Source organism: Triturus cristatus, chromosome 3_2 (genome assembly GCF_964204655.1).
Source record: "Triturus cristatus chromosome 3_2, aTriCri1.1, whole genome shotgun sequence".
NCBI classification, from domain to species: Eukaryota; Metazoa; Chordata; class Amphibia; order Caudata; family Salamandridae; genus Triturus; species Triturus cristatus.
The window spans coordinates 276933300-276961237 of record NC_140584.1 but is presented as its reverse complement, the minus strand read 5'-3'; the positions used below and the strand labels follow the sequence as shown (position 1 = coordinate 276961237).

General features: G+C 45.8%; 1 protein-coding gene across 2 annotated transcripts in view; it reads left to right on the top strand.

Moving 5' to 3' along the window:
• PTPRU (protein tyrosine phosphatase receptor type U) overlaps positions 1-27938 on the top strand; it is an 849745-nt gene that overhangs the window by 381111 nt on the left and 440696 nt on the right. For both annotated transcript variants that reach the window (XM_085647595.1, XM_085647594.1), the window contains exon 3: positions 24986-25257. In XM_085647595.1, the coding sequence (XP_085503721.1) occupies positions 24986-25257 (272 nt within the window). The remainder of the gene's footprint in view (positions 1-24985; positions 25258-27938) is intronic.

Here is a 27938-nt window from a genome sequence, read left to right as displayed (position 1 = left end):
CGCTATATAAAACTGCTTCTTTGTGCATATAAGCAATGCAGCAGTGCCTTGGGTCCTGGAACCCATGAGGGCCAGTCTCTGGACATTCCAAGGAGCACAGGGTGCACAGTGAAGGACAGGGCTTGTCAATCAATCCTTAAACACACGCATGGTCTCAGAAGACTTTTTCTGAAACGAATATGTTTCAGTATGTCCTGTATTTCGCATCTGAGTTGACCTCGTAAATATTTTCCTAGGAACTGATTGCCTGGTAGCATTCATTCAAATTTGCAGGTGGGATGACCTAAAAAAACAATTTTGTAGAAGCTGATTTCTTTACACTCTTGATAAATTACACCTGGGTTTAAACGAATTCCTTCCTGAGAGCTGCGTAAACCATTCTGTTCCATGTATTTCACTTCAGGTTTGCCGCACAAATATCTTCTTGAGACCGACTACCTATCTACATCCCTAGTAAACCGGGAAGCACTGACAAATGTTTCCCTCTGAAATGAGTGACCTATTGTTATCTGGACTTGCTACTCCTCACAGGTTAACAGGTAGTTCAGTGATCCGCCCTCTCTTGCCTCTGTACCCTTATTTTGGGTTTCTCTTGTCTGGAGACTCTCAGCTCCACCCGCCTTCCTGCTCTCACCTAGTGGCGTAACCTTGGCTGGACCAGTCTGCATGGAATAATCAAAATGGCACTGCATCCCAGAACCTGTCTCAGAACTCAATACATATAATTCCACTTTAGTTTAGGCGTCCAACCAGTATGCAAAGTGCCAGGGCCTCCACACACCTGCGGCACCGAGAAATTCTCTATGTTCTAGGATTGGGGCAGCCATGGCAAACTTGGCTTTCCAGGCTCAAAACCAGAAACCTGGGAACTTGATCTAGTTGCACGGAGAGGGGAGGGCTTCCTGGATCCTGCTTCAAGGGAGAGAGCCAACCAACTACTCAGGAAGGACATAGGTGAGGGAGGTGCTGCTCGAAGAAGAGGGGCTGGTGAGGAACCGAGGTGAAGAAGAGAAGAAACATATTTTTGCACCAGTTGGGGGCCCGCATTGCTCCATAAGTCCTGTAGTCCCCAAAAGGCATCACGCATATTAAAGTTGTGTGCCTCCGGGATTAGAAAATTGTTTGGAACACAAGTCTTTCCAAGTCTCTCCACATCAGCTGAACAGTGTAAAGCCACAAAGTGCTCAGGGAAGCTAAGCTGCAGGACGCAGTCTATCTATAAGATGTGCAACAATACCAAAGTAGAGCTGCATCAACAGAGGAACTGACATCTGGAGCCAAGTACTCACCAGAGGTGGGCACCCGTAACCTCCGCATATCGGAGTACCTCCGCTGTACCTACAGAGTGCACAGCAGCCAGCGTGAGGTCTCTGCTGGTTGTGCCCTTAAGCCTGTGCAGTGCACCTCTTAGTTCAGGGGTCTTCAAAATGGGGGGTGGACACCCCTAGAGGGGCCTCAAGTGATCCCAGGGGGGCCATCAGGCTCTGGCCAAAAGAAGCATTATGCTGATAACAATGCTTTATTTTAAGTGGGAAAACATGAGTGCCAATAAGCTGCTCTGTAATGGGTCATCACTAACATCCTTTGTCATTTACATCCTAACTGGGAGTATATGTCAAAAGAGAAGGGACTCCAAATATTAATCAAAACCCTCATTTCTAATCATCACACTGTGGATACTTTTACACCTTAGTAAGGCCTTCCTGGTCAGAATAGTATGTTTGGCACTCGTGTATTTGATTGTATTCTTAAAATGGTAAGAGAACTTCACTGCAGTGTCTAACTAATTTTAGACTTATTTAAACATTGCCAATTTAATGTGAACAGTTCTGAGGAAGTGGCCCCATTGATTTTTTTTCCACTGGGGATGTGGCATTAAAATGTTTGAAGACTACTGCCTTAGGGTATTGTGGACCAGCTGCCACTCCTGGATGCCGCAGGCAAGCCGGTTCCGCAAACTGACTGACTACCAAAGTTACATTTTACACTAAGAGAACCTAAGGATGAAAGAGCAAAGTATGTATTGCCAGAAGGGGAACAACAGTAATCATGGGTACCCTGGCTTAGGCGATCTCCCTTAGGAAAATTCCCAGACTGTTTTAATAACTATAAAGGGAGCCTGAGACTATTTAGGAACTGTGGCAGTAGAATTGTTTTTACAAGAGTATCTCTACGGAGCTGCCAGTGCTACTTCCCTCTGTAATCACAGCAGGGCGGCTATAAATACCTGTTGCTGTTTGTAACTGCTATTTCTGAACCGGTTAGGCACAATGTTTGATTCTACTTTATAAAAAAACTAAGCGCTGGTTAAGCATTCTCTCATTAAAGTGTGTAGTGGAGTTTGTGGAGTCTAACACCACACTTACCTCCCTGGGTAAGACGTGGACTGCTTGTCTTCACTACCCTGAGGGTTAGATGCTAAAGGGGTACACTTGGTGCTTAGGTTTGGGTCAATACTAAAGTTAATACCCAGGTCACCTTACCACCACATTGACTTTTGTACCTGTTTGTACTTATATGAGTTTCCAGTCTGTGGCTGATATGTGCCTTTTAATAACAGAATTCTGATTTCGGCATTGTCCAGGATGTCACACTAGAGTAGGGCCTGCACTTGTCATACCGACCTTGGAGTCGATCCATGGCTTTGCTGGGGACACAATGTAAAATAAGTAATCCTTGCTTGCCATGGGCTCCCGAAAAAGTTATCACAGTGACCAGACTGGATCTCACATTATCATTTTGAATTGAATCTTTAATTTCTTTGGGAGAGAGTGGTGAGACTGCAACATTAGAACCATGTGTTCCTGTAAATCCAGAGGTGGATGGATGGCTTGCTGGGAATGTTCAGTTGAAACTTTATTTCATTGACCACCATGTTCATTTGTGCAGAAAACAGAATCTAAATAAGTTGGGAGGCGTATATTCCACCAACCTGACCATTGGTAGTAGCGCAGGGTTGCAAATTTGAAACCATTATATTGTTTTAGTGGTTAATCTTGAAAGCTGAACGCTAGAAGTGAAGAGAACACTTCTCCTCTCTCTCCAGTCGATATTTAGGGCTTAGAGCTTGGAGCCTGTGAGGACACAGAGGTATGTTCTAGTTGCAAAGTGACAAGGTTTGCTTATTCGTTTTGCTTTATATAGTACCAACAGATCATTTCCCGACTCATCTGCCTATGTTGAGAACGAGGGAGAAGAGAATACAGTGGTGAGAGAGGGAGTAATGATCTGGAGACCGGATGAAGAACAAGAAAGGTGTAGATCTATAAATAGGTGACTAAGTGAAAGTGCTGGAGTATAGATAGGGAGGGCAAGTGAAGAGGATGGCAGTGCAATAGGGGAGCATAGATTAAGGAGTTAGCTAGTGACTTGGTATCCAGAGAACAGAGAAGTTTGAAGTAAGGAGCCAACGACAGTTGCTGTATTTTGATGCCTGATATTTAATTTACATTTAAAAGCCTGCAAGTATTGGCATGTTCTAGTGCTATTTCATTGAGTGCTTGGCTGGAAGTAAAGAATCGTGATCAATGCCCAGGGTTGGTGCTTTCATCTATTAGTTTCCCTTCTGTAGAGTTAAAGTTACTGCTCTCAAGGTGAATGTAACTACTTACTTTCTGGTAACTAAGCCAATGGGATAAGAGTTAAAAGTCTAATAATATTGATGTGTTCAAGTGGCTTAGTCTCTCAATTTGTGATTTGTTGTCTGTTAAAGTACTAGCGCTCTACTGGCTACTTCTCTGTGTAGAGTTAAAGATCTGTTGTAGAAGTGTGCTGTAGTGGTGAGATCTAGGTATAGAGTAATAGATATATTCTAGTAGGAGTGCTCTAGTGGTTAGGTATCTGTTTAATAGCGTAATTGGGAAGAGGCAAGGACATGCACACTCTTACTGTAACATCATCTATGGAATGGTCTCCCAACATTCCCTAGTGTAGTGAGAGATTGCATCAGAGATCTTGTTCACATTCTTGTCTATTGGACAATATCCCACCGGGTGTTCAAATGCAAGAAACTGTCGGGCAATGTCCTGCCTCACTATAGATAGCATCATTTTTGGTGGCCTTATCAGTTTCTTTCCAGTTTATCCATCTTTTGTCCAGTTCAGGAGAATCGGTCGCTCCGGTTTATAAAGGAAATCTCCCAATCCCACAGACATGCAGTTTAAAGACATTTTCAAAATGTTTTGTGTCCCTCATCCACGGCCGAACTGGTAGCCCAAAGCAGCCTTGGCAATTTTGATAGGACCAGTGGAGTGCAAGTGTGGGGCACTACTGCTTTTGGTAATGGGGGTCGATACTGCACACTACTGCAAAACTTCCCCCCGTAACAAAAAAAGTCCCCCACTGCTGCAAAACCGGCCCCCACCTTTCCAGCCTCATGGGAAAATGCCCAATGCCTGCTACGGCCAGTCTGAACTTTGTATCTCTGAGGGCTAAAGAGTCTAGTGCATTTGGCCAGCAGAAGCCATAGCTTTGTTTTTAGTCACCCATCTATCCCGCAGCCTCTCTAGAGCTCCACCTGAGACACTGGAACGACTGGCTTTCTGCTACTAAGCAGCCTTTTTAAACATTGGCTTTGATTACGTAGGGGTACGATAAAAGTTACAATTAAACTACTTTCCGATCCTGGCGGCTTCGTGTCTTCCTTGGATAAACTGTTTCCCAAATGATCTCTAATGCAGTAAATGCAAAAAGACGCCATTACGAGTGGCATATATCAGGGGAGATTTCACACTGAGCCTAAGTCAAACTGTGCGTTAAATGAAGCTGCGGAAATAGAAATAAAAAAGATTTTTCTGACGTGCCACAAGAGTTTAGGAAGAAATAGTGAAGGCAGTGACCTTGCACTGACGCATTGACCTTGGAATTTATGGATCTGAATGACCCCTGGCTTGGTAAGAGTGAGATAGATGAGGGTCCGTACTTTCCAGTCTATGAGCCAGTTACTCCCTGTGGAGAAAGACTGTCTAGAGCAGGAGTCTCCAACCTTTTCTGTAATAAGAGCTACTTATGATCAATGAAGATCATTCTGACCGAACATTATGAATGGTGCAATAGTGACAACATCAGACACGCTTACATTAGTTTCCAGCATTTGGGAGATGCAAGATTTGATCACCTCAGTTCATCTGGCTTGGTTGAAAGCAGTAATGTATAGAGGCTTTGTTATTGTGGAAGGCCTCTTGGGGAGTATTACACAAGAGTCTTGGCTGCAATGTCGTAGAACAAAGGTGGTACTATTAGTAATAATTCTCCCCATTGCCTCATGATGTATTCCTGGAATATCAGCTTTAAATATATTGTGAAAATTCAGTAGTTTTTCTCCAAACAGCAGCTATTGAGCTTGTGGAAGTACACACATTCTTGTCTTGAATTTTGGTGCACAGAATTCAACCAACGAATAACTTCTAATTTAAAAGGCTGGGCTGTGCACAAGAGAGCTACTTACAGGCATTTGGAGATCTACCGATAGCTCACAAGCTTCTCGTTGGTGTAGCCTGGTCTACAGACTACAGGGAGTTTGCAACTGGCTGCTTCGGCAGTCGTCACATGAGCTTGACCCATCAGAGAAAGCAGCCTGTTGCAAATTCTCCAGTCTTCCCTGTCAGACATATCTCACATTCTTCATATCCGATTATCCGAGGATCTCCATGCTCAAGGGCTCTTTCTCCAGCGCCTTTCCACCAGCCGCGGCCTGTGCAGGTAAGAGCGGTGTGGGTGGTTGGATTTCGATGGACGATGATGAGGGAACATTAATTAATTATTTCCTTTTCCCTCGAGATCGTCTGTCGAAATCCCCCCTCTCCCGGCCCCAATGCCCTACCGCTCTTACCTGCATGGGCCGCGACTACTTTCCACCCACCATGTCTCTCTGGTGCCCAGTTATGGTCTTAATGCCGCCAACTGGCAGTGGTGAGATGAGACCAATTTGTAAGCTCTCCTGAAACATTTATTATATTTTTTTTTTGGGGGGGGGGTTGCTGAATATTGTAATGGAGTACAACCTTGCAGTCTACTCGAGGGAAACCCCATAATTGTAAACAGTACAGACGTCAGGAGCTATCACTACAGCACTCCTGGACTAAACACCTCATGCATACACCCTGCCCTCCTGGAAGTAACTCAAAATGAATAGCTTATTACCACAAGTCTGCCATTTCTAAGCACTGTAAATAACATGCTACTATTATCCACTCATGGTTCTCAATTTACCTTCTTTGGGGGGGGAGGGGGGGGGGTGGTTGCAAGCAGCTCTGATCCTGTCAGATGCTGGGGGAAATGCAAGCAGAGCAGAGGTTTCAATATGCTAGGAGTGCACGCAACTCAGAAGCTGTGAGATGCAGAAAGCGCAGGCCGCTCAGAAGCTGTGAGGTGCTGAGGGTGCAAGCATCTGAGAGGCTGTGAGATGCTGAATATACAAGCAGCTCAGAGGCTTTGAGATGCTGAGGGTGCAAGCAGCCCAGGGGCTTCCAGATTCTTGGAATGCAGGCTGTGAGATGCTGGGAGTGCAAGCACTTCAGAGCCTGTGAGTTCTGAGGGTGCAGACGGCTGTCAGTATGCGAGATGCTGGAGTGCGAGCAGCTCAGGGCCTGCGAGATGCTGCGAGTGCACGCAACTGTGAGATGCAGAAAGCGCAGGCACCTCAGAAGCTGGGAGGTGCTGAGGGTGCAAGCATCTGAGAGGCTGTGAGATGCTGAATATACAAGCAGCTCAGAGGCTTTGAGATGCTGAGGGTGCAAGCAGCCAAGGGGCTTCCAGATTCTTGGAATGCAGGCTGTGAGATGCTGGGAGTGCAAGCACTTCAGAGCCTGTGAGTTCTGAGGGTGCAGTCGGCTGTCAGTATGCGAGATGCTGGAGTGCGAGCAGCTCAGGGCCTGCGAGATGCTGCGAGTGCAAGTAACTCTGTGGCCTTGAGATGCTGGTAGAACAAGTATTACAAAGGTTGGGAGTGCAAGCAGTCCTGCACCTGCGATATGCCATGGGAGTAATCCAGCGATGACCTATCATTAAGGATGGAGGGGGCCGCCTTTTGGAAAGCATAATGAGTGTATGTCAGGCTAAACAAAGGTCAGCCTGACAAAACACTCAACTTGTTCAGGCATTTTACATGCCAGGCACCTGGCAGCCAGAGCGAATCTATGTCAGGCTGAAGATTTCACAGCCCTGAGGGCGTGACCTCATCACCCCGGCAATGCCTGAGGGCTTCAGTTTTAAACCCTGAAGTAGCCAGGGCCAAGAATCTTTCATGACACCTCCTCACGGAGTGGGATGAGGTCAGAAACTGTCACTGATCCCATCCCACTTTGTGCAGTGGTAGGGAGGTCCTCCTCTCCTTGTCTGACCCATTGTAATGAGAGGAGGCTGCGGGTTTATCCTGTTTTTACTTACTCCCAGGAAGCGTACAGCTCCTGCCGGTGCCTTCTGCTTCCCCTCTCACAACTCACCAGACCTGCTGTCACCCGGTGAGTACTTTAAAAAAAAAAAGTGGGTGCATGCATGAATGTGTATGTGTCCGCATGTGTGCTGTGAATGAGATTTATGTGTGCGTGCTTGCGAATGGATGCATGTGGATGAGTGTGAGTATGTGTGTGTGTCTGTGTGTGTCCACCCCACCACGCCTCACATTATGGGCCACCAGTGGTGCAGTGAGCTGTGAGTCTGAGAGATGCTGGAGTGCGAGCAGCTCTTAGGCTTTGAGATGCTGCGAGTGCATGAAGTGCAGAGGTTGGGAGTGCTGCGGGTTTCTGTGGGCGCAGTCAGCGGTGAGTCTGAGAGATGCTGGAGTGCAAGCAGCTCTTAGGCTTTGAGATGCTGCGAGTGCATGATGTGCAGAGGTTGGGAGTGCTGCGGGTTTCTGTGGGCGCAGTCAGCGGTGAGTCTGAGAAATGCTAGAGTGCAAGCAGCTAGCAGGCTACAGGGAACCAAGCTTACAGGATCAGGCCTTATACAGAGGAAGCCATCTCCGTGGGTAGAGATGAAGTCGAGTCACGAACTCCGCATTGAGTTGATGGATGCAAATGTGAGACAGTGGGTACCACCGGTGTGGGGGTGCCTGAAAAGTGTGTGCACGCACGCGAGAGTGTAGTGCTAACTTGCACTGTGTTGTGGGGAGATTCATTACTTCATTATTGAATATTTAACAGTTTTGTTGAGAGCAGAACTGGTCCAGAAGGCCCCTGAGCCTGTATAGAGAGAACCAGCTTCTTGGAAGCAAAACAAATCATGCATGAAAAAATAAAATATTAATCGTGCTACAGAGAGCCTCTGTAGGGACCCGACACGGTGGGGAAGACGATCAAACACAAGAGATGCCGGCAGAGAAGGGGAGGTCTGGAGACTCAGCGTTACATAGGCATACCTGGGGGAGGCCCTGGGCAGGAGGGGAGAGTAGAGCTGAGAGCTAACTGGAGCAGATAAAGCCATGGCAGGACAGACAGCCCGGCAGTGCAGTTAAAGCCCAGGTTGGGCAAAAAGCCTGGCACTAGAGTTAGATTTTGATTTGATTTGATTGTAAGATTTATATAGCGCACGAATTCCCAGAGGCGTCTAGGCACTGTGCGGAAGAGTCTGCTGGATCGAAGGATGAAGGTGAAATTAGTTAGAGAATAGCCAGGTTTTTTGCGATTTTCTTAAAGAGAGTAACGTTGGGCTGTTTTTGATCTCCATCGGAAGCGAGTTCCAAGGTTTCACTGTGCCCAGAACAAAGCTTCTTTCTCCCCAACGAGTTTTCTTGTATATAGGAGTCTGGAGGAGTTTACACTGAGCTGAGTGTAGGTTTCTGGGTGGCTGATACTAGATGAGATGTTGTTTGCAGGAACGCGGGTCCGGTTCCATGCAAAGCTTTGTACGCTATACAGAGAGATTTTAATTCTGTCCTCTTATTTGCAGGGAGCCAGTGGAGTTTTCTTGGGCCTTGTGATATAGACTGGAATTTAGGTATATCCAGCAGCTGTATAGCGGCTGCGTTCTGTGCCCGCTGGAGTTTGAGCATGTATTGTCTTTGGAGGCCTACATATAAGGCGTTTCCATATTCGAGTCTGGCCATGGCTGGTGACGTTAGTAGTGTTTTTACAGCTTCACGAGGGATGAAGGTGTGCACTTTCCTGATTGATTTTAGTGTAAGAAAGACCAAAGAGGAAGCCTTGCTGATCTGATGTTGAAAGGTAAGTCTGTCATCAAAAATGAAGCCCAGGTTCCTCACCTTGCAGTCTGGGACCGGAAGAGTTCCCAACCCGGGAGGCCACCAGTTCTTTGCCCAGAAAGAAGTATCAGATCATAGGAGAACCTCGGTATTGCTTCCGTTGAGCTTTAGGCAATTTACAGTCATCCATTGGTCTACGAGGGACATACATTGGCTAAAGCGTTCAGTAGTTTCCTCCGAGTTGTTTGAAATGGACACTACTATTTTGAGTATCGTCCGTGTTAGGCCCGAGTAAGGTAGTTAAACGTGTTACTGGCTAACACTAACAACACTAGCTAACTCTAGCAAATGCAGTACAATGGGATCTTAAGTTAGGGGTGATAAATGTTCGGGCGTGAAGCGGAGGAGCCTAGCGGCATCTCTGGGTTGAGGGTTTGCGACGGGAGGTGATAGCCAATGGGCACATGTTCCAGCTTTGTCTTGGACCCTCCTTGTGTCCCACCACCCTAGTGCAGAATGTGCCAGGAGGCGACGCAGTAAAAACAGGCACCGCACCTTGACACACATCTGTCCAACCACCTATCAGGATATAGCAGTTTGCTTAAAATGTTTATATGTGACTTTGTATTTGTATGTATAGCTATATCTGGCTTCCCCAACGAGTAGCTTGTGCGCTATAGGTAGTTCTCCAGCTCCCTGTGAGTAGCTCTCCTGTGTGCAGCCCAGCCTGCTAAATTATAAGCCTTCGTTTGGTTGAATTAGTATAAGTATACTAACATTCAAAAGTGTGTGTTTGATTTCAAAATCTATGCATTTTCAGAACACATAATTTCCAAAATCTTTTTAATGCTGATATTTGAATGAAAAATCAGGCAGCCTTGGGAGACTTATTATTACCTTGGTGCCAGGGGGCACTGCAGCTGAGGCTGTTATGTATTACTCTTGTAGAAGCATTGTAAATTTGACTAAGCTTTTATTACTTGTGTCAAACCTGCACGGAGGTAATCATGGTAGGTAAACTTAGCGTGTGTGAGTCTCGGGTACTGTTGGGATCTTCTGGCTGGCTGAGGCGAGGACCTACCACTCCCATCAGTGGTGGGTGATTACACTCAACATATAACCTGCGCTTACCCTTGGGTAGCTTGGCACTGAGCAGTCAGACTTATCACAGAGGCAATGTGTGAAGCATTGTCAGAACACTCTCACACAAATGCACTGAGCATCACAAAAGTCTTCACAGGTGGTGCATGTAAACAAAGTTTGTATTCAGTACACATATTATCTAAACCAATATGTGCATCATGTATTTCTGGGCACAAATCACATTCGGAAATTTCACTATCATTACTTGCCCCATCCATGTTAAAATGACATCAGTAAAACGCACACTGGGAAAAGATCCTATATTAACCCCCTCCAGCAACCTTTTGTGGTGTGAAACATTGGCAGAATGAGGCCCAACCTGGCAATTATTCTAATTCAATACCACACAGTTATAGGGTGCACCCCAGATCACAACAGTATCAGAAATGTGCACATACTGATAATTACAACACTTTTGATTAGCATCATGGACCAAGGTTGCACGGGTAAAAACCAATGTCAAACATAATATTCTTTTAGCAAGGAATCAATATGTAAATCAACACCGCTTTGCAGTGTAATTTAACACATGTTGGCACTCTCACACACTCAATCAGCACCAAAATGCAGTGCCAAAGATATCAGGCAGGTCCGTATAGAGAGCACTCACACACACAGGCACACAGCACTGTAATGCGGTGCAACTGACATCCGGCAGTCCAGTGATAATGCCCCAAGCCCTCCTCCACACTTCAGCTAACCCCAACTACCTTACACTCCTGGGCTGGAGATAAAGAAAACCTTCCCCTTGATATTAGGCCAGTTGTGGCCGGAGTCATACTTCGTGAGGGTCCCAAGGAAGAAAGTGGGGTAGGCAGCAGGGCTAATTAGGCAGCAGTCGGCAAATGGAGGTTTGGCAACTATTTGAGAAGTTAACCTATGGTATGCAGAGCAGAAGCAGGCTGACGGCAATAGTCGTTCAGTAAAGGGATTCCGATGAATGGGGGATGAAGCAAGAAAGCCTCTCGGGAGAAGGAGGCACCCTGTCAGACACAAGCCGATCAAAGTAGCGCCCAGGCAATCTGGGCACCCCGAAACATGAATCTGCTCTGCCGCACCTTCCTGGAAATGAGGCACAACATCTGGTGTGCGTTGGTACGAGTCGCACCAGACAGTTCCGGTCATACACAGTGCAGAGTTGCAAACTCAGTACCTCTCTCGAAATTAGACACAATGTCTGGTGCACGTTGAGCTGAGTCGCCCCAGACAAGCAGTGCCGCATGAGGATAATATGAGGCACTACTATGGGTACACCCTTACCGATGAGGGTCGCAACCTGTGAATCAGACTATGCTGCTCAAAAACTTCCTGTTAAATATCTGGTTTTGTCTTCATTCTGAAGATGAGTGAGTGCGAATGGGCTCTCGAGCCTGAGCTATGGCTTTGATCCTGGTGCAACCAGGACCCAGTCAGTCCTCATGTTTTGGAACATTTGTTGACAAATGAGATACAAATTGGTTGATTGCTAACAAGAGACCCTCTTGTGAAGGGAACCGTGACCCGGTTACAGAAAGCTCTATAAATGAACTGAATTCCGATGCTGCGGAGAGCCAGGGGAGGGCTTTCTGAGGAGTTTTGATATCATTCACTTTAGGGTAAGATGCTGGTGAGTGTCAGGCAGCATGGGGTGATGTTGTAGTTGGGTGTAGGAGATTAGGAGGATTTAGATGCTTCGGCGGCACAATAAAGGGTTATACTAGGATTCTAGTCAGGGAGTGCAGTGATGGGTTGATGCTGGAGGACGGTATACGGAGTCCTCGGCAGGTCATTGTTTATGGCAGAAAGCCAAGTAAGATCCTGAAGGTGAGTGATGATACATTGATAGATGCTAAATGTGAGTGATACACTGACAGATGCTGAAGGTGAGTGATACACTGACAGATGCTGAATGTGAGTGATACACTGATAGATGCTGAATGTGAGTGATACACTGATAGAAGCTGAAGGTGAGTGATACACTGACAGATGCTGAATGTGAGTGATACACTGATAGATGCTGAAGGTGAGTGATACACTGACAGAAGCTGAAGGTGAGTGATACACTGACAGATGCTGAATGTGAGTGATACACTGATATATGCTGAAGGTGAGTGATACACTGATAGATGCTGAAGGTGAGTGATACACTGATAGAAGCTGAAGGTGAGTGATACACTGATAGAAGCTGAAGTTGAGTGATACACTGATAGATGCTGAAGGTGAGTGATACACTGATAGATGCTGAAGGTGAGTGATACACTGATAGAAGCTGAAGGTGAGTGATACACTGATAGATGCTGAAGGTGAGTGATACACTGATAGAAGCTGAAGGTGAGTGATACACTGATAGAAGCTGAAGGTGAGTGATACACTGATAGATGCTGTAGCTGTGTGACACTGATAGAAGCTGAAGGTGAGTGATACATACACTGATAAAAGCTCAAAGGTGGGTGATACACTCGTAGATGCTGAAGGAGAGTGATACACTCACAGATGCTGAAGGGGAGTGACACGTAGATGCTGAAGGTGAGTGATACACTGATAGATGCTGAATGTGAGTGATACACTGACAGAAGCTGAATGTGAGTGATACACTCACAGATGCTGAAGGTGAGTGATACACTGATAGATGCTGAATGTGAGTGATACACTGACAGAAGCTGAATGTGAGTGATACACTGATAGATGCTGAATGTGAGTGATACACTGATAAATGCTGAAGGTGAGTGATACACTGACAGATGCTGAATGTGAGTGATACACTGACAGAAGCTGAATGTGAGTGATACACTGATAGATGCTGAATGTGAGTGATACACTGATAGATGCTGAATGTGAGTGATACACTGACAGAAGCTGAATGTGATTGATACACTGACAGAAGCTGAATGTGAGTGATACACTGATAAATGCTGAATGAGAGTGATACACTAATAAATGCTGAAGGTGAGTGATACACTGATAGATGCTGAAGGTGAGTGATACACTGATAGAAGCTGAATGTGAGTGATACACTGATAGAAGCTGAAGGTGAGTGATACACTGATAGATGCTGTAGCTGTGTGACACTGATAGAAGCTGAAGGTGGGTGATACACTCGTAGATGCTGAATGTGAGTGATACACTGACAGAAGCTGAATGTGAGTGATACACTGACAGAAGCTGAATGTGAGTGATACACTGACAGAAGCTGAATGTGAGTGATACACTGATAGATGCTGAATGTGAGTGATACACTGACAGAAGCTGAATGTGAGTGATACACTGACAGATGCTGAATGTGAGTGATACACTGACAGAAGCTGAATGTGAGTGATACACTGATAGATGCTGAATGTGAGTGATACACTGATAGATGCTGAATGTGAGTGATACACTGACAGAAGCTGAATGTGATTGATACACTGACAGAAGCTGAATGTGAGTGATACACTGATAAATGCTGAATGTGAGTGATACACTAATAAATGCTGAAGGTGAGTGATACACTGATAGATGCTGAAGGTGAGTGATACACTGATAGAAGCTGAATGTGAGTGATACACTGATAGAAGCTGAAGGTGAGTGATACACTGATAGATGCTGTAGCTGTGTGACACTGATAGAAGCTGAAGGTGGGTGATACACTCGTAGATGCTGAATGTGAGTGATACACTGACAGAAGCTGAATGTGAGTGATACACTGACAGAAGCTGAATGTGAGTGGTACACTGACAGAAGCTGAATGTGAGTGATACACTGATAGATGCTGAATGTGAGTGATACACTGACAGAAGCTGAATGTGAGTGATACACTGATAATTGCTGAAGGTGAGTGATACACTGACAGATGCTGAATGTGAGTGATACACTGACAGAAGCTGAAGGTGAGTGATACTCTGATAGATGCTGAATGTGAGTGATACACTGATAGATGCTGAAGGTGAGTGATACACTGATAGATGCTGAAGGTGAGTGATACACTGATAGATGCTGAAGGTGAGTGATACACTGATAGAAGCTGAAGGTGAGTGATACACTGATAGAAGCTGAAGGTGAGTGATACACTGATAGATGCTGTAGCTGTGTGACTGATATAAGCTGAAGGTGAGTGATAAATACACTGATAGAAGCTCAAAGTTGAGTGATACACTCGCAGATGCTGAAGGAGAGTGATACACTCACAGATGCTGAAGGGGAGTGACACGTAGATGCTGAAGGTGAGTGATACACTGATAGATGCTGAATGTGAGTGATACACTGACAGAAGCTGAATGTGAGTGATACCCTGATAGATGCTGAAGGAGAGTGATACACTCACAGATGCTGAAGGGGAGTGACACGTAGATGCTGAAGGTGAGTGATACACTGATAGATGCTGAATGTGAGTGATACACTGATAGATGCTGAATGTGAGTGATACACTGACAGCAGCTGAATGTGAGTGATACCCTGATAGATGCTGAATGTGAGTGATACCCTGATAGATGCTGAATGTGAGTGATACACTGATAGAAGCTGAAGGTGAGTGATACTCTGATAGATGCTGAATGTGAGTGATACACTGACAGATGCTGAATTTGAGTGATACACTGATAGAAGCTGAAGGTGAGTGATACACTGATAGAACCTGAAGGTGAGTGATACACTGATAGAAGCTGAAGGTGAGTGATACACTGATAGATGCTGAAGGTGAGTGATACACTGATAGATGCTGAAGGTGAGTGATACACTGATAGAAGCTGAAGGTGAGTGATACACTGATAGAAGCTGAAGGTGAGTGATACACTAATAGATGCTGAATGTGAGTGATACACTGACAGAAGCTGAATGTGAGTGATACACTCATAGATGATGTAGCTGTGTGACACTGATAGGAGCTGAAGGTGAGTGATAAATACACTGATAGAAGCTCAAAGGTGGGTGATACACTGACAGATGCTGAAGGAGAGTGACAGTTGTGTGTGAGTCGCACAGTGACAGATGTCGAGGGTGAGCCATACAGTGCAGGTTAGTGGTAGGACGCTGGAGATCACAGTGGGCGCAGTGAGGTTGTACATTTCCATGGAGATTCTTGGCAGTAGGCTGCCGGCGTTGGGTGTAGAGATTCTTCGGCGTCTCCGTGTTTTTGTAGTTATATTACAGGGCTACCTCGGCGGTGCAGTCATGGATTGTATCGTTATATATCGTTTTCGGCACTATGCGGCTGGTGCTCTTCGGCGGCCCGGTGTTTCTAGTTGGATGCTCGAAGTCCGGATAGAGGTGTTTCGGCGGCGCCGCCAGCTCTGGGTCCACCTTCCCCCGGCCAAGGCGCTCGGGGCCTCCGGTTCTGGCGGCGCCGCCAGCTCCGGGTTCACCTTCCCCCGGTCCAGGCTCTCTGGGACTTCAGTTCTGACAGCGGTGGTGCTCCGGGTCCACGTTCCCCCGGTCCAGGCGCTCGGGGCCTTCGGTTCTGGCGGCGCCGCCAGCTCCGGGTCCACCTTCCCCCGGTCCAGGCTCTCTGGGACTTCGGTTCTGACAGCGGTGGTGCTCCGGGTCCACGTTCCCCCGGTCCAGGCGCTCGGGGCCTTCGGTTCTGGCGGCGCCGCCAGCTCCGGGTCCACCTTCCCCCGGTCCAGGCGCTCTGGGCCCCCGGTTCTGACAGCGGCGGTGCTCATGGAGGGAGCAGCGCGGAGCTTCGCTTGTCTCAGGCCCGTCTGCTCCATCAGTGCCGGGGAGCAGCGGGGGGCGTGATTGCTGCGATAAAGAATAAGAACAGCTCCTAGGGTTGAAAATTACAGAATATGGAAGTGAGCGGCTCGTCTGCGGCCCGGGAAACAGAGAATGGAATATCAGCATCGCGTGTCAGCGCCGGGGGACCCCGGCTGGGAGCCCGGAGCACAACCATCGTCGAGCGCTCCTCGTTAACGGGGAGTGGGCTGCAGTCACTGGGCCCCAAGCTCACCAGCTCATGTCTAAGGTGACGTGGAAAAGGGCCAACGTAGGTCAATTATCAGCCGATCTGGCCGGCCAGCGAGAAGCTTAGGTGGGGGCCGGGGAAAAAACGAGTTGGGAGGCCCTGCCCCAAAGAATCTGGTTTCAATCCCAACTTCACAAAACTGTGTGACCCTGGGCAGTAGTTATGTTCACCTTGCCTCCTTTTCGATGCTTATCACATCTGATAGCACATGAAAGTAATTAAGTTAAGGATGTGCAGTGTACAAAACCCTCTCACATATATGGTTTAATAGACCATAATGTTGCTCCTTCATTAACAACATTAAAAGCTTGTATAAGAAGCATACAATAACCGACCTGCATCTTTAGTCACCAATAAAAAATTAAAATATAATCCCTCACCGCACAAGGGGGTGGTTTACTATCAGTTGTATTAAAGGGCGTTCAGTGCGATGATATCCTCTAATATGCTGAAGTGAAACAATTCAAAACTTTACAGAATACACCCCTTTTTAAAATAAAATGTGTACATAAGGCTTAGGGACCATCAGTCAAGTCAAGTCAAGTCAGAGAATTTATATAGCGCACTACATACCCAGAGGGTCTCAGGCGCTAAGGGGGGGGAGGAGGATTACTTGTCAAATATCAAGTACGATACCACAGTCACAGGGGGAGCGACCACTCTGCTGGGAAGCGGAGATCGGTGACACTTAAAGGGCCGGAGGTCTCGTCTGAGGTTGTCTTGGTTACTCAGTCTCTGTTCAGTTCCTGCAGACAGGAATCCTGTCACAAATGGAACAAACTTGGTCCCGCTGCAGAGAATTATGGGACCCACCGAATCATCACTATCACTCCCACCTGAGGCTGAGAGAGAGGCGTTGAGCGCGCGGCATGCGGGCTCAGGGCCCATGAGCGCGCGCATCCAGTCAGCAGTGAGCACAGCTTAGTTGCAACGTGTGCGGACAAGAATTACCAGTGACCCGTGCTGGGAAACATGCTGCTCCTGCGACTTTCTGCCTGCTTTGCCCATAGTGTTGGGCCCCTGTGAGAGCAGGGCCTAGGGAACAATGTGACGTTTGCCCCCGTCTGATGCCAGTAAATGCTGGTGACGGTGAGAATGCGTCCTGGTACTCGGACTGGATACGCGCCAATTGTGGTGGCAACAAGAACATTCACAGAGCGTTAGCCCTTGCGCCAACCTGACCATTGCCAGTGGAAAGCAGCTCACACCCAGGGTCGTCATCCCCTGTGCCGTCGAAAGCCTGGGGCAATAGATTGCTCCCTGGCCTTTGCCTCAAGCATATGGAACCTCATGGACATTTACAAAACCATTGTAGAGCTAGAAAGAGATAAAAAGTAACAAGCACTGGCAAAACCAATAGGTTTCGCCAATGCTTTTTTTTTCGGACTTTGTCAATGTTTTTTTACATGTTGCACATAAGTGCGAGCTGATGTGCAACATGGCTTAAAAAAAAGAAAAAAATCCCTATGATGCAGCTAACACGAACTGCATCATATCGTTACCCCCCCCCCCCTTAAAGCATGTTCAACAGCCGACAGTACTGCTGTGCAACATTTAAAAAAAACAATGTGGGAATTGGGGGTGGAGCTACATTGGGGAGGAGGGTAAGTAAAAGTAAGTAATGGGTGGGCTCTAAGCCACTTTTACAAGTTTTAGGGGCATATCATCAAGGCCATGCGATAATTATCGCTCAGCGCTCTTAGCGCGAGGATAATTATCGCCGGCCAACTCAGAATTTTATTGCGGAGATAGCGTGCTATCAGCAACGCTTATCTCCAAAGCGATAAAATTCAGAGCGCAAGCTGCCAATTGTGCGATTATCGCTGGAAATACAGTGATAATCGCACAAGGTTTGGCGAAAGCTTGCTGATAGGGCAAGGCATACTTAGCCATGATATCCACCTTACATAGGATATCATGGCTAAGTCAGTTTTGAAGCAGGCGTAAGGAAAGTAGCAATAGCAGAGGTTATCGCTACTTTGCTTGTCGCTCTGCAGGTTAGCGTGCCCATTGATAATTGGAGAAATGTTGCTTAGCGACATTTCTCCCGTTATGTCAGGGCAGGAACACCCACTTTGCATCTCATTAGAGATGCAAAGATGGGCGTTGGGGGAAAGGTTGATAATGCAAGCGATAGCGTGACCTTGCTGATTAGGCGGTAAAATTATTTCCGCTTTCCCTCCAAAAATGGACGCTAATGCGGCGATAATTTTATCTCCGGGGCTTGATGATATGCCCCTTTATTTTTTAATTCAAGTGAATTTGCAAGCACAGTGCAGCACTGTGCCGGCAAAACCAAACATCGGACTCAGTTTTTGTTGCCGTATCTTGACAGTGATGGATTTAATGTGTATGCAAAAAGATGATTAATTGTGAACTACACTTTTTTTTGCTTTAAAGAAATTAAATGATATGCAGTAACTGACGTGCTGCTGTATTTAAGACACCTGTATAGGTTTGGCTGCGTTTTGTGCCATCAAGAATTTTACAAAAAAAAAGTGATGGATGGAATGCATTAATTAATATCAGCCACTGGTAATTACTCTGGCCGTATCCCAGTCCATCATTTTGCAACCCCATGCCACCTCATTTTGGACCTAGCTACGTGCAAATCGGTCTTAATCCTACTGTCCCCCCCTTGGAGCCTTAATAAACCCTAGGCCTGTGCACCTTCAAGGGGATGAAACGTGTTGGCTGTGGAATCCAGCTGCTGTATTCAATGAATATTGACACAAGAAACCATCATAACCTCTGGAATGGAATATACAACATTTGAAACTGATCCAGTAGCCATCACGTGCATCCAATTTCTTGTGATATTCTTGTGCTGCTGTCTTTTTCTACATCAAGTTCTCTTTTGTTTTATTTACAACACATGAAGCTATTAATGCTACTAAAGAACACTACATATTTGTGAATAGCTGCTCGGATATGTTCTGTATTGGATTCAGGAATTACTAATAGGTCGAGTCTACATGTTGAACACAAATTATATTTAACATTTAATATTTCTTTGTGGTAAAAGAAAAATCTTTCATATTACCATGAAAACTCTATTTCTCCGAAAGACTGACACATTTTTATGTGGGGGGGGGGGGGGTTGGGGGGGGGACATGCTCTAAGGCTTTCACCTGCTTCCAAGTCGTACATCTGCAACCTTCAGCCAGCATGGGCTGGACGGCCAACAACTTGAAATTCAAGGACTTGCAGACCCTATATTGGAAAATGTGAAACCCATTTACTAAACGTCACTGAATATGTCCTATGAGGCGTGGAGCCACACGGCTTCACTATGAGTTACATGAGGTGCAGCTCACCGTCCTTTTCTTTGAGAAGTTCAAATGCATTTTGCTTCCACATAGCTGCCATGAAGCAGCATGCTATGTGGAAGCATTCTGGGACTTTTTCCTGCTTTATCCATAATTCATGTACCTGAATGCAATGTGGTTTGTGGAAAAGCCAGGACTGGTGGAAGTAGGGTCCGATTGGAAAGGTGAGCAGTCGGGCATTGGGTCGGTTGGGTTCCTACGGGTAACCTGTGAGAAGTATTTTTTTTTTTTTAAAGGGCCCCTGCTTCATTTTTTGTCTGCTAGGCCATCACTCTTCAGGCTGTGGTGGGTGGGTAAGAGTGGGAGTATGCAGGGGCCTCGCTGTGGGGGCCAAATGATTTCTTGGCCATGATCCATCTACACTTTAGCCCACCCCTTCCATCCCCAGAGCAGCAGTAGCTTGTGCTTTTTCTTGACCCATTGCTATGGAGGGCTGGTGAGAGGGTGAAGTTAGAGAAGCAAAACACACAAGATAGACGGAATGTTGCACAATGGCAAAACATTCCCTCCAGTCACAGATCTGGGTTTAATCCATTGTTATTTTGCTCACCACGCCACCCCAGTTCAGACATGGTCATATGCAAACCGGTCTTGACCCTGTGCCTCATGGGAACAGTCCAGCCCGAACTGCCAAGCCATGTCTTCCCTGGACCGGAATCAAGCATCCTAGGACCGGTTTCGGGGTTTCACCCCTCTTCAGGCAGGATAGCTTGACTCCAGTGGCGTAGTGAGCACAGGACCCACGTCTGGGCATACCCTTCCCACATAGGTATGCTCAGACGTGAGTCCCGTGCTCTCCATGCCACTGGAATCAAGCTATCCTGGCTGAAGAGATGTGAAACCCCGAAACCGGTCCTAGGATGCTTGTTTCCAGTCCAGGGAGGACCTGGCCTGGCAGTTCGGGCTGGACTGTTCCCATGAGGCACAGGGTCAAGACTGATTTGCATATGGCTGGGTCCAAACTGTAATGGCATGGTGAGCAAAAAAACGATGGATTTAGGCCCAGATCTCTGTACTGGGGTGAATATATGACATTGTTCTGCATTCTGTCCATGAATAGTTCTTTTCGAAGTAAGAGAAGCAGCCTAGCCTTGCTGGGGCCAGGCGTTGTTGTCACCTCGGCCCTAATGTCTTTCAGGCCTTTCTGGAGGGTGTGAGCCTTTGCAGTGGTCTCAATATGGGGCTAACTTTATTAAGCCTATATTAAGCTAGAGCGGATGTGGTGTTACCGCCAAACCTGCAGACTTTGTAACTAGGAAACCAGACTCCAGTCCTTGCGTCTGCTCAACATGTTATGATTCTGGACAAATCACTTAATCTCCCAAGGCATAAAGTAAAAATGAATTTGATCTTGTGTGGTGTAACTGTTACTGGTGTGAATCACTCAAATATCCTTGCGTCTAGTTGAACCTATATAAAACTACAAAAAAGGAATTTAAAAATGGCAATTTATTGATGTTTTAAGATTCTGCAAAGGCCGCAGGCTGATAATAAAAGAGCACTCTATATATAAAAACATTCATATTCATTTTTTTTTAACATGGCTTTTCTGTCTTTTTTTTGTTTAACTATTAGTCACGGATGAATAAAGCAGCTTTAGAACATATTTAAAAATGCTTTCACCTCATGTTGACTGTTTAAAATACATATTGATCAGAGGAAAAAAGACCAACTTTGGGTAATTTCCTTCATTTCAGTAACGGCCAGGATATTAAAATACCGGTCTTGAAAAAGAAAAAAGTCAGCCAGGTGGCAACCCTAGCCAGATCAAGTATTGTGCTGTTCAACCATTTTATTTCACCTCGCTTGCCTGGCCAAAATGCAGTGCTTTTAATTTTTAGCAATCTTACTGGTTCAGTTGGCTTTAAAATGTTAATGTTTCCAAAGATTTTTCTAAAAATTAGTCGAATGGGACTAACCAAATGTTTCATGAAAGGGCACGATCGGGGAATGTGGGCCACTTTTTGACGGCTGCCTGGGCCAAACTGCGATCCCAATCAGACCCTGGGCGAACCATATCGTTCATGACTTAGGGCTATTGGCGGCTAAACTACTGTATAAACAAAAGCTCTCCCGCTGCATACTGTGCTGGAGAGATGAGCTGGCCATGGGTGCAGCCGCCGGTGGACATGGAGGCAGTGCCCGGCCCTCTGCACTACCAGCCACAGCCAGGCCTTGTAGTGAGGGTGTTGCTGGCAGCCTGCCACTGCCTTTTCATTATCACTCACGGATGGCTCTTTGTTTTCGCCATAACTACTTTCAGGAAATGAGATTTGCTGCCCAGGAACTATGGCAAAGCCAGCTGAAAAGAATCTTTTCTTTTTCGCCACTTTCACACGACCAGTGCACGTTCCTTGCCTACTTGTTCCTATTTCACATGTTTTTTTTAATTTCTGATTTTTTCTCCATTCCCTTCCGTCACTCACTCCACCCGCTCCATTTAGGGCCAGATGTACAACCCTTTTTTGCGGACGCAAACGGGAGATCGGCCCATTTGCGGCCGCAAAAAAGATTCCAGGCATGAACAAATGCTATTTTGTGAGTGTGTGCGTAAGTATTTTTTAAGAGCAGGCAGTGGTCCACTGCCTGCCCTTAAAAAATGAAACTGAAAAGTTTCATTTTTGTTTTTTAAGTGCATCCTGGGCTGCTTAAAAAAAAAAACTGCTTTATTTAAAAGCAGTCACAGACATGGTGGTCTGTTGACCCCAGCAGGCCACCATCCCTGGGAGTGCTAGCATTCCCAATGGTGGCGCAAATTGTGACAGCCTCATTAATATTCATGAGGCATGCGATCTGCGACCCGATTGGGAATCACAGTGTCTGAGACACTGTTGTACATTAAGTTTAGCGAGTCACAATTCAGCGCAATTTGCAACTCGCTAAACCTAATGATCGTACATCTGGCCCTTAGTTCCTTTACGCCTGCCACCCTTTATTCCTTCATTCAACACTTCCTTTCTTCTGATCCCTCCCTCCCTTTCTAGCCCACTTTCTCCCTCCCCCTGCCTGGCATTCCTTCTTCCTCCCTCCCCCCCCTCTTCTTCCTTGCTATCCCTCCCTTCCTTCCTTCCCTCCTTCCTTCCACCTTATCCCCTCTCTCCCACTCTCCGTTCCACCTTTTATCCCTCCTCTGAGTCCTCTCCTCCCTCCCATCGTTCTTATCTGCCTCCCTTCCACCTTTCTCCATATCGTCGTCTGTCTACCATTTTAACCATTTCTCTCCTGAAAAAAATCCTGCCTTTTTTTCTCACCACCTCTTCTTCCTTTCTTCCCTTTCTCGCGCATCCTTCCGTCGTTGTTTTCCTCCTCCCTCTCACTTTCCTTCATTCCCACCACCTCTCTTCTTTCCTTGCAATACCAATTCCCATCTCCAGAGCTCTGTTTTCCCAGCTCCATACGCGATTAACTCTTCCAGTACAGTTTTAACTTTGCATTTTGGCACGTAATCCTGATTATTCCATTACAAACTACTAGTTCCAAAATGCAAAATAAAATCCTGGATGGATTGAGCTACACACGTAAGGAACCTGAAAACGTCAGAGCTCTGAACCACCTTTCCTTCTGTCTTTCTTTCATCTTTTCCTTCCCTCTCTCTCTCTCTCTCCTCTTCCCCATCCCTTTCAGACTTTGTTCGTTATTTTCCTCTTGTCACTCCTTACTTTTTATATTCTTTACTTATTTTTCTACTTTTTCATTTTTTTTCTTTATAAGGTTGTTCCTATCTCTCTTATGCCTTTTTCTTTCTTTTTGGTCTTGTCAGCTCTCGTTTAACATTTCTTTGTCTTTTACTGTCTCCCTTTCACTATTTTCTTCTTTTTTATTACCCATCCTTCAACTTGAATTCTACGTTCGCTCCGTCCCCTCATTGCAATAATCTCCTTCCCATTACACTGTCACCTCTAGCACCGTCTGCCTCTCTGTCTCAATCTTATCCAGGTTTCCCACCTCGTTTCTCTCTGTCACTTCTCGTATCTCTCTTTGTTCTATTTTCATCGCCCCTCCTCTCTCCACCTTGGTTGTGCCGGACCATTAATCTCTCATGAACATGTGTGGTTAATATTGACCAGTGTCACACTCCCCCTTCCATCCCTAGCTATTGAGACAAAAACCTGTCCAGCAGCATGTATGTAAGAGGGTACTGGAATATTCTTCCTGAAGTCGCCTTCCATGCCAAGCTCTGCTGCTTTGACCCTTCTCGTGCAGCTCGAGCTCTCATGAAGCATCGGTGAAGGCTGTATTCAGTCACAGAGCAAGTGTTAGTCTGACCCGCTGATTCAGTGGATTTGATAGTTTCACGTGAAAATGTAGGACCTGATTCACAATGTAATTTTCATTCCTAAATCTACTTCCACATCAGCGTAGTAGCAGAGTCCTACATTCTTCCAGGACAGTGATCTTCAAACTTTTTAATGGCTCCACCCCCGTGGGAAAAAACAAATAATCGGGGCCGACCCCTCAGAGTTTTTCACAATTATTCTATTAAATTGGCAATGTTTAAATATGTCTCGACTTACTTAAACATAGCAGTTAAGTTCTGTTACACACTAGGCTGGTCAGGCCTTACTAATGAGTGAAAGTATCCACTTTGTGATTATTAGAAATGGGGCTGGGTGTTTTGAAGAGTATTTACAGTCCCTCTCCTTTTGACACATACTCCCAGCTAGGATATAAATGAAAAATATGCTACTGATGGCCCATTGCAGAGCAGCTTACTGCCACTCATTGTTTTCTGCCTAAAACAAAGCACTGTTATCAGCATAATGTTTCTTTTGGGCCGAGACTGACCACCCCCCACCCTCCCCATCACTTGAGGGCCTCCTGGGGCAACCCCACCCCCCTAGATTGAAGACCCCTGTTCTAGGAAGAGCCCTGGGCTGTGTTACGTTCACCTGAAAGTAACTTGAAATGCCCAAGAATTCCCTGAACTTAATGTGGTTGGCATCAACCCTCCAGTTGGTTCTAAGGGTGTTCTAGAGTTTGGCCCTTGAACTCCCAGCGATCTGCCTCCATGTTCCATCCTCTTAAAAATGGCTGGTTCTTTAGTTGAGTCCAAAACGATCATAGTGAGGAGCTGGCTCCTGTTGGTTTTCAGGATCTTTTGTACAGTAGTCTTTGTGGGTGGAGTATAGGTTCTAATTCTTACATGTGCATGGCATTCACAAAAGGATGCCCTGCACTTGTAAATAAATGTATTCCTATGAAATATTGCCCAGTAAAGACTAGTACTCTAGAGATGTGCATCCCATGCAAGGGGAAGGATGTTGGCGAGTCAAGGCATGGTGTCCCTTGACATTATGTGAATGTCCACAATTATGCAAGTTTTTGACTTTCACAAATCTCGGTTGCACAGAATCCTATTCTCTTGCTGTTGATTCAGATTACAGTGCATGCTGTGTACTTAAGTCTCGTACAGGAGTAATGACCTTTGCTTTTTCCTCTCCCTCCTGCCTTGTTTAGGTTCCTACCTGATGGTGAACTCTTCCCAGCATGCACCGGGCCAGCGGGCGCACATCCTCTTCCAGACCCTCAGTGAGAATGACACCCACTGCTTGCAGTTCAGCTACTTCATGTACAGCCGGGATGGGCACAGTCCTGGTGCCCTCAACATCTACGTCAAGGTCAATGGTGGCCCATTGGGCAGCGTTGTCTGGAATGTGTCTGGGTCCCATGGGCGGCAGTGGCACCAGGCGGAACTGGCCATCAGCACTTTCTGGCCGAATGAGTACCAGGTACATAGCATGACACCATGGCTGAAGGATGGTGTGACTAGCAAAGGAGACTGAGAGACATAAGAAACTATGGGTCAGATGTATGTACATTAGACTCGCTAAAAGCGGTTGTAATTACTTCCCCTGACATTTGAGCAAATCCAACAGTATTTAGCGAACCAATCTATCTACTAACAGGTCAGTTTGCAAAATATCAAATTGCAGTGGGTCCCAATCCAATTTACCTCGTGAATCTCAGTGAGGTAGGTCTCAAATTGCGACACACTATGATTTGCTGCCATCACGGGGATGGTTGCCTGGTGGGGTCAGCAGACCACCTTGTCTGTGATTGCTTTTAAATCAAGCAACCTTTTTTTCTATCTTAAAAGCAGGCCGTTTTTCTTGAAGGCCCTAAACTCGGCCCTTTCAAATAGCGAATTACTTATAATTTCCTAAGCCAATCTTACGTAATCGCTGAATGGGTTTACTACATTCAAAAAGCAAATTTTCTTGTTGCTAACCCTGCCTTTTATAGAATTTACAAGTCGAAATGTGTTAGTACATCTGTTCCTATGATTCTTTGCAGATAAATTGTGCATAAACACAAAATGCTAAATCCCTGGACACTGAAATCTGGTGTTAATGCTTCATGTAATAAGATGCACAACACAAGGCTTAGAAGAGATCAGGAAGGACTTCAGTGGTACAAGTCACTTGAATACTATAGCCATTGAAAGAGAAAACACCTTTCTTTGGATCTTGTTCCCTTGTAATATCACAGGAATTTACATCACAAAACAATTAATGTTGTTTATGGGTGATTCAAAACAATCTTTTGGTTCTTCCTTATGTAGGGTAAAACAGCAATTATTTAGAGCGACACACATGTGGCTTAATTTGCTAATATCATTTTTTAAATTGATCATATACCGGTAACTGAATATCAGGCCATAAGGATTACAATTGTCACCCCTAGCGTTTTCTAAACTAACCCTTTGTGAACGACACAATGGAGCTCAGCTTCTATCCTGGCGATATTCTGCTCTTTAGCAAATGTCAATTTAAGATCTGCCTGGCAGAGCCGCACACTCAGTCTTTAGATTCCTTTTTCAGAATTTATAGCTGGCTTTGACATACAGCCTTGCCTTCTAAAAGGCTTTTTTAGCTGGTAGCAAATTTGAAAGCACCATTTACCTTGACTCATTTTCCTAGTTTGCAGCTCTTCTATATGGTTCTGTTAAGTCTTTGGCCTAACCAGGCCAGCCTAACTCTGTCTTTGCAAAATGCACTCCATGTTGGTGTTGCAAAAAGCCTCTACGTCCTGGCCTTTTAGAAAGATGCACATCGGCTCAAGATAGTGGGAGGTTTAGAGGGACAGGCACCAAGCATTGGGGGTTCTTGCCTGGAAGATGGGGTGGTGGAGTCAACGCTGACGGTGTGTACCTCATTGGGTTATTTAGGTACATGTAATTGCCACTGAAGGATAAATATTGTGCCCACATGGCACCATATTTTATAATCTTCTGACAAGCCAACGTGCACTGCTGCTGTCATGCGCATTGATTGCTTTGCCAGCAGATGGCAGGCCTGAGACAGTCACTGTTCTTGTTTTATTTGTTGGTTCTAGCTGTAGTCGGCCAAGTAAGGAAGAACCATGGGTTGAGCTGTAGAAAATGGGCACTTTTCCCAAAATGCTTACCTCATAAAATTGCTTTTCGAGGAAATAAGTGCAGCTGGATGCAATGTGCAATGTGCCTGCAGTTGTTTTCTAGCAGATGACACTTTCTGAAATGCTTGTAGCATTACTGATGGTTTTTACTGAATGCTAAAAGGACCCCATCCATGCTCTATTAATTTGCCTTGTGGGTGCCTATGTGAACATCTACACCTGAATATCATCTCGGAAAGTAATGCGTCTTAACGCCCCTTTGTGGTTAATAATAGAAACTCAACACCCGATGTTGCAATATTTTTGTAAATAATAGTTAGGCCATTATTTTTATGGCGGAGGGTATGTTGACAAGCAATATCCTACTGATTCCACCCTTTTCTGCTTGTCCCCGTAACAGAACGGGCAGAATAAAGAAGGTAGAGTGTAGCTTAGTTATAGTGAATGTTTCTGACCCCCATCTACCTGCGTAAACAGTGCAGACACCACCCTCGTACATCTATTGTGGTTTCTATCAGGGTACCATTTTCCTGAAACCTCCCTTATTCGTGGCCAAGGGCCTGGCAGTTACGACCTAACCTTGAGGCAGCTTAACCACTGTCCTTGCTAATCCAGGTAGTGAACCATGTCAGCTGGCAGCCTCAGTGAGGTAGGATCTGCCTCCTGGGCTTCTTTGTTCTTCTCCCCAGTGTTTGCCCATCATGAGGTCCCTGCCAGCAAGCTGCGCAGGTCAGGGTAAGGTACCAAAATGTGGCATACATATCATATGACCAAAAGTTTGTTCTAAATATCGTTTGCACCCCATTGGATTTAATGACAGAAAATCTACACCCACTGGAGTGATAACTCTGTAAATGAAATTTAGGCCACGATATTTAACTCGGGGACATTTTTGTTGCAGATATTCTGACATTAGAGCTGCCAGCTCACAAGATGCCACAGTGTGTAACACGATACAGGCTCCCTTCACACAGTCACCCGATGAGGAGCCAATATCACATGGTAGCAGGGAAAACAAACTGGAAATCACTGC